This window comes from Diplotaxodon limnothrissa, linkage group LG17 (assembly GCF_057381915.1).
Source record: "Diplotaxodon limnothrissa isolate DT_005_m linkage group LG17, D_limnothrissa_male_GT1.1, whole genome shotgun sequence".
Classification (NCBI taxonomy): Eukaryota; Metazoa; Chordata; class Actinopteri; order Cichliformes; family Cichlidae; genus Diplotaxodon; species Diplotaxodon limnothrissa.
The window spans coordinates 38,168,145-38,180,198 of NC_140612.1; the positions used below are offsets into that span (position 1 = coordinate 38,168,145).

General features: G+C 39.3%; 1 protein-coding gene across 1 annotated transcript; it reads left to right on the forward strand.

Moving 5' to 3' along the window:
• Window positions 1-318: 318 nt before the first annotated feature.
• Window positions 319-11,241, forward strand: slco1e1 (solute carrier organic anion transporter family, member 1E1). The gene is made up of 14 exons (XM_085375318.1): window positions 319-423; window positions 1,435-1,576; window positions 1,697-1,829; window positions 1,917-2,047; window positions 3,419-3,565; window positions 4,460-4,558; window positions 5,195-5,428; window positions 5,500-5,664; window positions 6,678-6,873; window positions 6,963-7,128; window positions 9,258-9,442; window positions 10,320-10,384; window positions 10,504-10,621; window positions 10,749-11,241. Exons 1-14 carry the CDS (start codon window positions 319-321, stop codon window positions 11,239-11,241), a joined length of 2,379 nt encoding a protein of 792 aa, XP_085231444.1.
• The last annotated feature ends 813 nt before the right edge of the window (window positions 11,242-12,054 follow it).

Genomic DNA, 12,054 nt, shown 5'->3' on the forward strand with positions numbered 1-12,054 from the left:
TGGGACAATGACGCATTCTTTGTAATTTTGCCTTTTTGCAACACCGCGAACAATCTGCATGTGACTAAAGTGTAGATGTTCAGCTTCAATTCAAGTAGTTTACCAAAAGTGTATAATAGCTCTTCAGGAATTATAGCAAACACTTCTTTTTTAAAGTGTCATTGATCACAAACTTAAACCTAAATATATGTACACTGGCTTTTCTAAATAAGCAAATCCGAAAATACCCACAGTAAAGTTTTATTAGATGAATGCAGCTGAAATATATTTTCTCCTCTATTAAACTAGTGCTCTAAGGAAAGGAAGACCAAGAGGAAAATGGAAAACACAGCACAGGACACAGCCAACATGACGAGCGAAGAGGTTCTGTGTAGCCCCGTCGACCACAAGACCAGAAAGCGCCCTGGCTTCTCCAATCTCAAAGTACTAAAGCTATCTGTGATCAACACTCTGACACCTTTTTTATCCTGCTTTTGATCTCGGACTGCGGTTCATTCTGTTGATGCACTCAGTGTAAAGTGGCCCAGATAAAAATGCCAGTTAAAAGCGTAAAAGGCAGTAGGTGGTGCAGTTGTTAGCGCTGTCTCCTCACAGCAAGAAGGCTCTGGGTTTAAACTCTTACCCCGCTGGCACTGCTGCCTGTTTAGACTTGTTGTAGTTTCCTCTAAAGACATTCGGGTTTTGGTGAATCAGTGACACAAAATTGCCCATAACTGTAAATGTTTTTCTCTTCATGTGTCAGCCCTGCGCTAGGCAGGAAACCTGTCGTGCCTGTGCGCATCTCTCGCTAGAGTGAGCTCTAACAGCCTCCCCTTTTGACCCGGCACAGGCTAAAGATAGATGATAGGTGGATAAATGCTCAGAAAGCCAGATGCACATCTGTTTTCAGTTGATTGAACAACATTTTCAGAGATATGTTTTTCCCAAAGTAGGTAAAATCAAGCCAAGAGCTGATCTTGTGTTGTTACTGAAAATCTCAGCATGCCAAATTTCTGCTCTAAATGAGCTTTCGTCAGACACTTCTGTAGCTGCCCGGAGCTACGCTTTGCCTGATTACAGCAGTACACTGGAGTCATCATATTTCTGTTTTCATCCCTTTCTTTTTTCCATTAATTTTGAGACAGAATGTCAAAATTAAAAAAGCTTATTGTTGTTAACTGTGATGTCAAGACATTACACCAGATTTTGTGCACTGATTCAACACAACATAAGTTGTTGTTCAAGTTAAGAATAAAGGGGTAATGCAACATTAAACAAGGACCACAATTACACAGTAGAAGGTAGTGGAGACTCAGAAAAGGGGGCAGAATCATTTCCATGATTACACTATGACATTGTTTGGATATGTAGACACATAGTCCTAGTTTTATCCAGAACATCTTTGCATTATTAGAATGTGAGTTTTTATATTGTCTTCTGTTTTCTGTCTTCCAGCTGTTTATTGTAGCGCTTTCCTTCGCCTATTTCTCCAAAGCCCTGACAGGAACCTACATGAAGAGCTCCATCACTCAGATAGAGAGGCGCTTTGACCTCTCCAGCACACACATCGGTCTCATAGATGGCAGTTTTGAGATGGGTAACATCAACCAGTTCATTTAAAAATAAACGCTTTGATGTTTTTTTTTTGTGATACAGTGGAGAAAAAGTCATTCTTTTTGCTTACTTGATTTCAATCTTTTTTGGGGTGTGTGTGTAGGCAACTTGTTGTTTCTAGCTGTGGTCAGCCATTTTGGGGCTAAGCTGCACCGACCCAGACTCATCGCTGCGGGCTGTTTCCTCATGGCTGTGGGGGCGTTTCTCACTGGCCTCACACATTTCTTCATGGGACGGTACAGGTCAAATTTAAATGAGAAACTTCTATAAGCAAAAACGATGACAGAAGAAATTGACATGGACTTTTTGTTTGTTTTTTGCAGGTATAAGTATGACACGGTGATTCAGGTCTTTCAGAATGACAACCTGAGCATTGCTGCCTGTGTGGATCCTCTGAAAACACTAGATCACGTGCCAGAAATTCAAATAGAGCCTTCGTTGGAGGACAATAAAGGTAAGAGTGTGGAATACATGCCAGGATTAAATATAATTAAAGATAGTAAAACATTCACTTTCACTATTTAGTGCAGTCAAATGCATTTCTGCTTTCTGCTGCAGCGGGTACAGTAAATACCTGTAAATAGGAGAGAATAGCATGGCAATGTCAGCTATTTATTGTTATTATTACTTATTTATTTATTGCTTAAAACTCATGGTTATTGTAGATTTTCTTTTACAAAAAAAACATGAAACTTTAACATGAAACCTTGTTAAACCTACTAACAACTCACCGGCCAATCAGCTCTCTCCTGGTGCATCTTTGTCACCAGGAATAAACAAAGACACAACAGCATGCACGTCCGCAACAATAAGCCCGGACGCAGACTCTAGAGCTAGCCAACGAGAGACGACTTTTAAAAAGAAAAGACTGAAAGGAGGCAGAATAATAAGAAAGCAGACATTTGTAATATTTATGGTAATGAATTCAGTTTGGCTCTGTGTGCCCATGTGTTTTTCAGTGTTTTTAGGAGCTCCTCTTGTTCCCATTAATTTTGGTCCCTGAGATGGGCTTTAGTTGCAATGTTGCTTCAGTCTCACTATTGTTAAACTATAATTAATTCTGCTTCTCACAAAACCATGTGATGCTCTCACAAAATGCAATCTATTGATCCTGTTCAGCTATTCAGATGAGACGTATTTGGAAAGAAATATAATGGAAGTCACGTACAATGTGGTGATATACAACAAGCCACTATTAAGATGGTACTGAATATCGGCAGATTTTATTCATGTCTTGTTTGACGTAGTCTCCGTAATGAAAAAGCAGATATAGCAGATATAGATGTAAAACTGTGTCTTTCTCATTTTCATGTAACTGGGCTTTTTCCTGTATAGAGGAATTTTTGGCCCCTCCACTCCCACTACTTGCATTGCTTTAATCAATTGGGCATATTGTGTTATATTTTCATAGTTCATTATTAACTCATTCACTGCCATTGACGTCTATAGCCGTCAATGGCAGTGAATGAGTCAATGGGTTTAACTCATTCACTGCCAATGGCTGGCAGTGAATGAGTTAACTATTATAAATATTTCATATTTTACTGAGTAAAGAATGTATTTTTTTGTGTACTAAATACTGAGAAAGAACCAGAAAAAACACTGGTGTGTCGTGAACAGGCTGAGGCTGTTAAGTCTGTAAAGCTCATTCAGAGCCAGGAAAATACTGGTGAACCTGATCAAGAGGATCCATGCAATATTTGGTGTGTTTTTTTATTGTAGTACGCATGCTCCATGTATAACTTTGATGCTGTGCGAGCCACTGTGTGTGAACTCTTTGTAACAAAATCAATATCACAGATTTCTAGTTTGTGTCATTATGCAGCCTGTGTGAGAGATTCTGGTTCCAGCATGTGGATCTACGTATTCCTGGGGAATGCTCTGCGGGGGATTGGAGAAACTCCAGTCACACCTCTTGGCATCTCCTACATCGATGACTTTGCTAAGGCGGAAAACTCCCCTTTTTATATTGGTAATATGGGGTTCAAAGGGATTTTAAAGTCTTCCACCTGACTTAAAATTTGTTAATTAATTAATAAATTCCTTTAAATGCCCTATAAGCCATGTGAGAATACACACATTCATCATTCCTGTATGTACAGCATTTTTATGCTGGTTAATGTGTGATTTTTATCAGGGTAAACCTACAATTAATCTCGTATTCAGTAAATTTAACTGAGGGTCAAGGAAATATCTCATTTTACACCCTATCCTTTAGATCAGGGGTCTCAAACCTGCCGCTCAGGGACCACTTGCGGCCCACCTCACCCCTACTTATGGCCCTTATATCAACGTGAAGACATATAATGCAGTTTGGCCCTTGATGTTGTTTTATTAGGGAGGATGTGTTTGTTGTTAAGTGCAATGTTAAAATAAGTTCTTTAAAAAGCAAAAAATGATCTAATATGAAGGCAATATGAGCAGAGACTACAAACATGTGGAGGGATTGGCTGTGTTAGTCTAGTGAAAGAGTCAAAAACTGATGCGTACACTTATGTCTGCACTTTTTTATTTATTTTTTTAATACGAACAAAATTATTCTGGCCACGTGTTTATTTGGTAGGTCAATGAAAGGCTTCAGTTAGTTAAGAGTGAGGTAAAAAAGAAATTGCGTTGATGTTTGCAATTTTGTCTTGTGATACAATATTGGAAATTTTAAAAAACAAACAAAAGAAAACATTTTTGGAAATATTTGTGGGTGCTTTCTTGTTTTCGCTTGGTTTTTTTTGTACTACTCGACCACTAAAGTGGCCCTCCAACGAGATGACAGTGCCAGTAGTGGCCCACAGCTCATTTAAGTTTGAGACCCTTCTTTAGATTGTTTAATATCACATCGTAGACTTCTGATCTATTTTGTCATTGGCAGCTTGTCTCCAGACCATTACTCTCCTGGGTCCCATGTTTGGCTTCCTTTTGGGTTCCTATTGTGCCAGACTATATGTTGACATTGGATATGTTGATATGGGTAAGGTTTTTCTTTGTGTGTCTGGGTTTTGTTTTTTGTTTTTTACATGATACACGACTCATTATGGTTAGAGCTCATCTTAAAAGTATCCGATAGATGGCAAAAGCTGACAAAATTCAAAGCAGTGATTTTACCTGAAAGAATATAAAAACCTGTCTGCGTTAGAAACAAAAAGAAAATGTACACATTTAGATCTTTTTAGGCAACGACACATTTCTCTGCAATTTTGCCTATACACTACCACATTGGATTTTAAATCAAATATTTTAAATAAATTAAATCAAATATTTCAAATTGACTGTAAAATTAATGCAAACATTTTTTTTTAATTAAAGTTAAAAGTTAAAGTCTGCACTTCAATCACATCATGATTATTTGGGTTGACATTGAATGGGATGGTCTGGAGGCTAAAATGACAAAACTGTCTTTGTCTAACAAATCAAGTTTATGTACCGTGTAAGGCCAAGAAGCTGGATGGGGGTAACAAGAGTTAAAGAACAAACTTTCACAAGTTAAAAACATTTTAGCCAGTCTACACTTTTGTCAACAGAGATATTTTGATTGAGACTTGTTTATGCGAAGCCTTTATTTGAAGACTTCCTGAAGAAAACTTGAAAATTCTTCTCTTTTACATAGAAAGTGTGACCATCACTCCTAAAGATTCCCGCTGGGTGGGTGCTTGGTGGATGGGTTTTCTTGTGTCCTCTGGCCTTCTGCTTATCTCCAGCATTCCCTTCTGGTTTCTGCCCCGTTCGATGCCCAAGCAGGAGAGTGAAGAAAACCATGAAACTCCAGTCTGCGAGATCCTTAACAAGACAGAGGATGCGCAAAGCAACAACCAAAACTTCAAGCTGACTGAAATTGCCAAAGGTAGAGTCGTCGTCTGTTTGCATGTGCAGGTTGATGGATCTTACGTGATTTTTGTGGATGTTCCTGCCCAGGGTTCCTTCCATCATTGAGGCGTCTGTTAGGAACTCCTGCTTACTTCCTGCTTCTTTGCGGGAACATCCTGAAGTTCAATGCATTCATCGGTCTACTCACCTTTAAAGCCAAATACATGGAGCAACAGTTTGGACAGTCTGCATCCAGGGCAAACTTCCTCATAGGTAAAAATACTGAAATCAATAAATTATGTGTTCATATTGAACTTTTGATAGAAAAGTGGAACATAGGCGCAGTAATTTATTGACACGTGTTCAAACATACATGAAAATAGTGTTTTTACAACTCTATCAAGCTTGAAGGTCAGCATTTGCAATGACCACCAACACAACACAGCCTGAACACTCCCAGAGAAACTTTCTTTTAATTTGCTACCCTTCAGGAATAGTTCTCCAGGCTTCTTTAAAAACATTCAAAGCTCTCCTTTGGCTGCCTTTTGTTCTGTTCTCTGTCAAAATTATCCCACACTGTTTCAGAGCTTGATAAATCAACTCAGAACAGGTTCGGAGAGGACAGCCTGTGAAGGAAAACTGTACTCGTAGGTGTATAGATACCCAGCGCCAACCCTGCACACTTCTGCCTTTTCTCATTTCCCTTCCTTCAGGATGGCTTCTTCACAGCCAACATTCCTCTGAGACATGCATCTCTCATGTCCTGTGTCAGATCTTTTTTTTTTTATTCGATTTTTTCCTATTTCTTCAGAGCATGACTTTTAGATACTGTTAATTTGCCGGCAACAGTGTTACACCCTTCTGCAGCCCCTAATCTCCTCAGTGTGTTCAGCTGGTGCTAATTGGCCACACCTACTCAGGTGTGGATAAAAGCATACCTGAAGCAGGCTTTCAGAGAGAGGCTCACTAGTTTTTGCCTTGGTGGTTCCAGCCATTTTAGCCAACCTGCTATGCATTTTAAGATAAAACCTCTTCTCACTGAAATTCTGGTATTCTTCTCCTTATTTATGTTGGGGCTTTTGAGCCGGGTTGTAACACGTTCACCTTCTGTGAATAAGCAGTGTGTACTTTTAGATAAGGTTTAAATGATCAAAATGCACTCAAATATTTAACATCTAACAAACAAATCATTAATAATCATTAAGGAAAATGTGCTTGGTATAAAGTATGTATATGTGATATGATGTATGAAGTATACAAGCAATATTCCCCTGTGTTTCCTTCAGGTGTCCTGAACCTGCCAGCAGTGGCAATAGGGATCTTCCTCGGAGGGCTGCTGATGAAGAGGTATAAGCTGAGTGTGGTATCAGGAGCTCAGCTTTCCTTTGCAACATCCTTTATGTCCTATCTCCTCATGCTGCTGCAGTTTGGCACCAAGTGTGATAACATACCCATAGCGGGGCTCACTGTATCGTACAACGGGTCAGTGTTGAGACAAATATCACTGATTTAGCAACTTTCTTCCTGTGTCCACTGTAGATCAAAATATCCATTGCTTCACTCCCTTGCAGGACAAAAGGTGTATTGTACAGCAGAGAAATGCTCTTCTCTGAGTGTAACAGGGACTGCTTGTGTTCAGCAGAGGAGTGGGACCCCGTTTGCTCAGATAGCGGCATCACTTACATCTCCCCATGCATGGCTGGCTGCCTCAGCTCCAGCGGACACGGCAAAAACACCGTAAGGACAATTACAAGAGAGCACAGAGGTATAATGTAAAGTGTAAACATGTGTATCAGCCACTTGTTGGAAGATATTTGGGTCAAGAATGTCTTGATTGCGGTGTATTGAGGTTACATTACATTTTAAATACTGCTACTTTGTAACATGAACTCTTGATATTTATATATGTCTCATCCTTAAATGCATTTGAACAGCACTCCCATGGTAAATGGATTGCATTTACATTTTCTGCTCTTACTGACCACTCAGAGAGCTTCACAGACCACATGTTCACGGCACTTTGTATCCCTTTCATTTACATTTATACTTTTACTCACACACAGTGATGACACACATCAAAGGCAGTTCTTAGGGTTCAGTATCTTTCCCAATTACACTTCAACACTTTGACACATGGGTTGAGCTGAGGTTGAACCACTGTAACCTGATAAAACATGTTCATAAGCAGTACTGTGGGCCATTTCAAAGGAACACCCTTTATTAGCGACACTGAAAAAAATTAAGAAAATTTAAGCTATCAAAATGCTTTGATAGCTTAAATTCTGAAATAAAATATTTTTTTACAATGCTTTAAAATGTACTGTGATGGTTAATTCACCAGTATGTGAAAGCTCTTCAATCAATAAAATTTTTTTTTTTTTTAATGCTAGAATGTCTGAAACCAGCACCACTGACTGAAACTGACTGAAACTAGTACACTGGGAACAATAGGCTGTGAGGTCAGTTCTTTGATTGTTAATATGCAAATTCTCATGACCATTGATCAACAACCCCTCATCAAAACCCACTGATCAAAGGCAATGAGTACCATTCACAGAGAGTTGGGGAATGGCTGCAATCACAGCATTGTAAGATGGTAAATGGCCTGTATTTGTATAGCGCTTTACTTAGTCCCTATGGACCCCAAAGCGCTTTACACTACATTTAGTCATCCACCCATTCACACACACTGGTGATGGCAAGCTATGTTGTAGCCACAGCTGCCCTGGGGCGCACTGACAGAGGCGAGGCTGCCAGACACTGGCGCCACCATTCGGCAACGGGTGAAATGTCTTGCCCAAGGACACAACGACCGAGACGGTTGGAGCCAGGGCTTGAACCGGCAATATAATATTTACAGATTTCTAAAATACTTGTGTTTTCTTATTTTTTGTGACAGGTGGTCTAATGAATACCATCCATGTAACCATGATAAGCAGTCAGAATAATAAAAATCCTCCACTTTTCTCACTTTTTATCATTTTAAAAACTATTTTTAAAAGTCTTTTAAAACTATTTTAAAAACTGAAAACTCACTCTCTTTTAAAAGCTCACTCATTACCATCTAATTATTTTACACTTGTCAATTAACATTAAAAAAGGGTCAACTTTTAATTAACCCCAAAATGTATCAATTTGATCAGACACATACAGTATATAGTGTTATTTTGTTGCATGTATAATAAATGAATAGAAAGCACATATGTCAGTGTTTGTGATATAGCTTGAGCGTTGCAGTACATTTCAATATTCAGTTTTGTTTTCACAAAATTTCAAGTATTACTCCGAGAAGTTAGCAGAGGTTTCGCAGCATTCTCTGAAACATGATCACATATAGTACTTGTATATAATACTTACAGATTAGATTATTTGTGTTGCAAAGATATAATCCAGTACAAAATCATCACTATTGTTGTTCTTCAATGTTTCTACTAGTTGCTGTTGAGGAAGATGATGTTAGCCAGGAGGCATGATGTTACACTGTTGCTACTAAAGCATTTTTCAGTGTGTACTCTCAGTGTATTTTCCTATTGTTGTAAGTGTTATTGATTAGCTGTTATGTGCTTTTCTTCTTATGCTCTTGTAAATATCCCCTACCTTTTCTTCGACTATAAAATCCTCTGGGTGAAGTGTCAGATGTTACGTGGAGAGCAGTTTTGTCCCTTGTCTCTTCAGGAAACTCAAATCTCAGTTGCTTTAAACTTTAAAAAGTGTAATTTTACGGACTTTTAACGTGTTTGATTAACAATGCTTACTTTTCCTGGGTAGAAAATGCAAAATGAAATAATTTTACAATCCAGTTCCAAAATGCCTGGATGTAAAAGACATAAAAAAATATATAAATGTAAATATTCTCTCTTTCCCAGGTCTTTCACAACTGCACCTGTGTGTCCACCTCCTTTCCAGCAGGCAGCAGTACATCAGTGAGACTGGGCCAGTGCCCTCATGCCAAGGACTGCAGCCGAAGCTTCACTTCCTATATGGCCATATCTGTTCTCAGCTCCTTTATCAATGCTCTGGGAGCCACACCTGGCTACATGGTCATTATACGGTCTGTAAAAACTTAGTGTTGCTATCACGTCTATGAGCAGCCTAAAGTAGTGGTAGACAGTGAAATGGAAGGACTCAAAATAGTTATAACGTAACGCGGCTAAGTGAGGTGGAGAGAGTATAGATAGACTGGCAGGAACTTGGAAGCGTAAAGTAATGGGGCCAAATAGAGACTGAGCAGGCATGCGGAGGGCTGGTGAGGTTAAAAACCTGGGAGGCACAAAGACAGGAAGGTTTAAACCTTTGACACATTGTCTTCTGCCACAAAAGATGATAGAACGATCATGCAAAGACTGGATAAAATACCTGGTTAGATAAACTACTCAGGATGATTGATCATTTGACATGGAGGCACATCAATCCACTGGCTGCTAAGGAGCAGGAGGGAGGCACTAAGAGAAAAACACACAGAGCAAGAAGAAACAAAATGGAAAGGCGGACAGAGAGAAAGGCAGAGACAAGATAATTCCAGTGAGAGGAGAAAACTTTGCTGTTTTGATGCAATCAAGTATTGGCTGCTGTGACCCTGACTCAAGGGAAGCATAAACAAAGTTACTTTTTGACAAGTTTGGTGGTGTGGTGGTGACACATGCAATGAAAGAACGTACGTAAGTATCACCTGAAAAGGGTTTAAAGGAATAGTTTCACCTTTTAAAGAACTAATGTCCAGCATTAAATAACAGTATTAAGCAAAAACTGCAAGATAGTTCCCCAATAATTCCACTAAAATTTAGCCTAGCCAAAGTCTGTTCCTGCATCCTGTGTATCACTTCACGTCTATCCATTGCTGCTATTGAGACCTGTCAGCCTACTGTCACCAGTTTATTTTTTATAATGTACTCCTTATTTTCTTGATTTGTTTTGTTTTGTACTTGCAGATGCATCACACCCGAGCTCAAATCCCTTGCTCTGGGTATTCAGACCTTGGTAACTAGGACTCTTGGTAAGCTTCAGTACTTTCACTTTGACGTAAAGCATAAATATATGTCACTCTGCTTGAATCCCAAAAGGTTTATTTTCTCTGGATAAAAGTTTTGTCCCCATTGCCAATGCTGTCTGTAGGTGGAATTCCTGCACCGGTGTATTTCGGCGCTTTGATTGATTCAACTTGCCTTAAATGGTCTATGAAGAGTTGTGGCGGTAGGGGGGCATGCCGTATTTACAACTCTGATATGTACAGGTACCACACGGAGAAATTCCAGTTTACACTATTTAAACAAATTTGCCAAAAATTATTGACTAGCATTATAATTGTTGTAAAGACCTTTGCTGATTTGCCTCAATCCAATTCTGTTCTCTACTTTTAGGATCATTTTCCTGGGTTTGATTACTTGTATCAGTGGCTCCTCTTATTTTTTCCTCATTGCTGTCATCATCCTTCTCAGACGCCAGTTCCGAAAGCCAGAGAAGGACACAGACAAGCAGGAGCAAAAAGCATCAAAGGATTTTGAACTAAAGACGCCATTAAACCTCACTGAGGAGATTAGAGCCAGTCCTGAAACTCCCAACTTACCCAGTGCTACAAAAATTTGGGTAAAGATTGCTACAGATTTGGAGGAAGGAGGAGAGGTCCACACAGTAGAACTGCCCCCTCATAATGATGGAGTAATCTCTACAAGTAATGCACAGGAGGCTAAATACATGACAGATACCTGCGCTGAAGTTATTCCTCTGTCTTCTGATGGCACAAACACAGAGATAGTCCGTAAAGAATCCATCGGACACAAAGTAATAGAGAAGCAGGACGATCACATTGATGACAAGAGCAAATTGGAGAAAGAGAGGCAGCAACTAAACTGATGGACCACATAAAGACTGTGTTTAGCAGAGTGGTCTCCAACACAAAATCAAACTGGAATGGATGGAACGTCCCAAAGTTTGGTCAAAATATAATTTTCCTGTTAAGAGGGACTACTTTCAGGACAATGTCACGGTTAATGCTAATAGTATTTTCCATCCTTTTTTTTTTTTTTTTGCAGGATGCAGCTATTATAATCAGTGTTGGGTGTGAAACGTAACAAAGTAACAAATCCTTAGATAAAAATTTGGGGGGGTTTGTTTTTCAGTTCACAAACTCAATTAGGTACTTTTTAAATATTTAAAAGTACCTAATTAAATATTTCCTGTTTTGTTTCACAATATTTTTGGCTCCTTATAACTCATTAGCATCCAGCTACATACTGGAATGTAACCAGTTGTAGAGCTCAGCCAGCATGATTGTGCATATGACAACATTTATATTGCAGAAGAATTTGAATTACTGTGTACCACAGTTATATTTATTGTCTGTCAGCTGCTAAGGAGCTGTGCTTCATGTTTTGAAGTAATCTGCAGTCAAAGTAAGTGGTAAGGCCAGTTGAGAAAGAGACTGATGACTGTATGTGGCATGAATGATGGACCACATTATAACACTCATTAACACACACTTTCCTGGTTGTTGTTCGAACACTCTCGCGGTTGCATCTTCTCAGCTCCCAGCCGCCCATACACCAACAACAACACCATTCAGGAGCCAGTTCACTCTCATATGCCAGGGAGGCTTGATGACCCAATGCAAGTCAGGTGTGTCCGCCTCCCCGCAGTCGTGCTCCACCACACTCTGCTTCTCCAAAA

Bases quoted from the DNA above. Each gene is read 5' to 3' on its own strand.
- slco1e1 (XM_085375318.1), top strand. From the start codon at position 319: ATGGAAAACACAGCACAGGACACAGCCAACATGACGAGCGAAGAGGTT. The intron at 1,830-1,916 runs GTACAGGTCAAA...TGTTTTTTGCAG, and splicing joins ACACATTTCTTCATGGGACG to GTATAAGTATGACACGGTGA. The intron at 6,874-6,962 runs GTCAGTGTTGAG...ACTCCCTTGCAG, and splicing joins CTCACTGTATCGTACAACGG to GACAAAAGGTGTATTGTACA.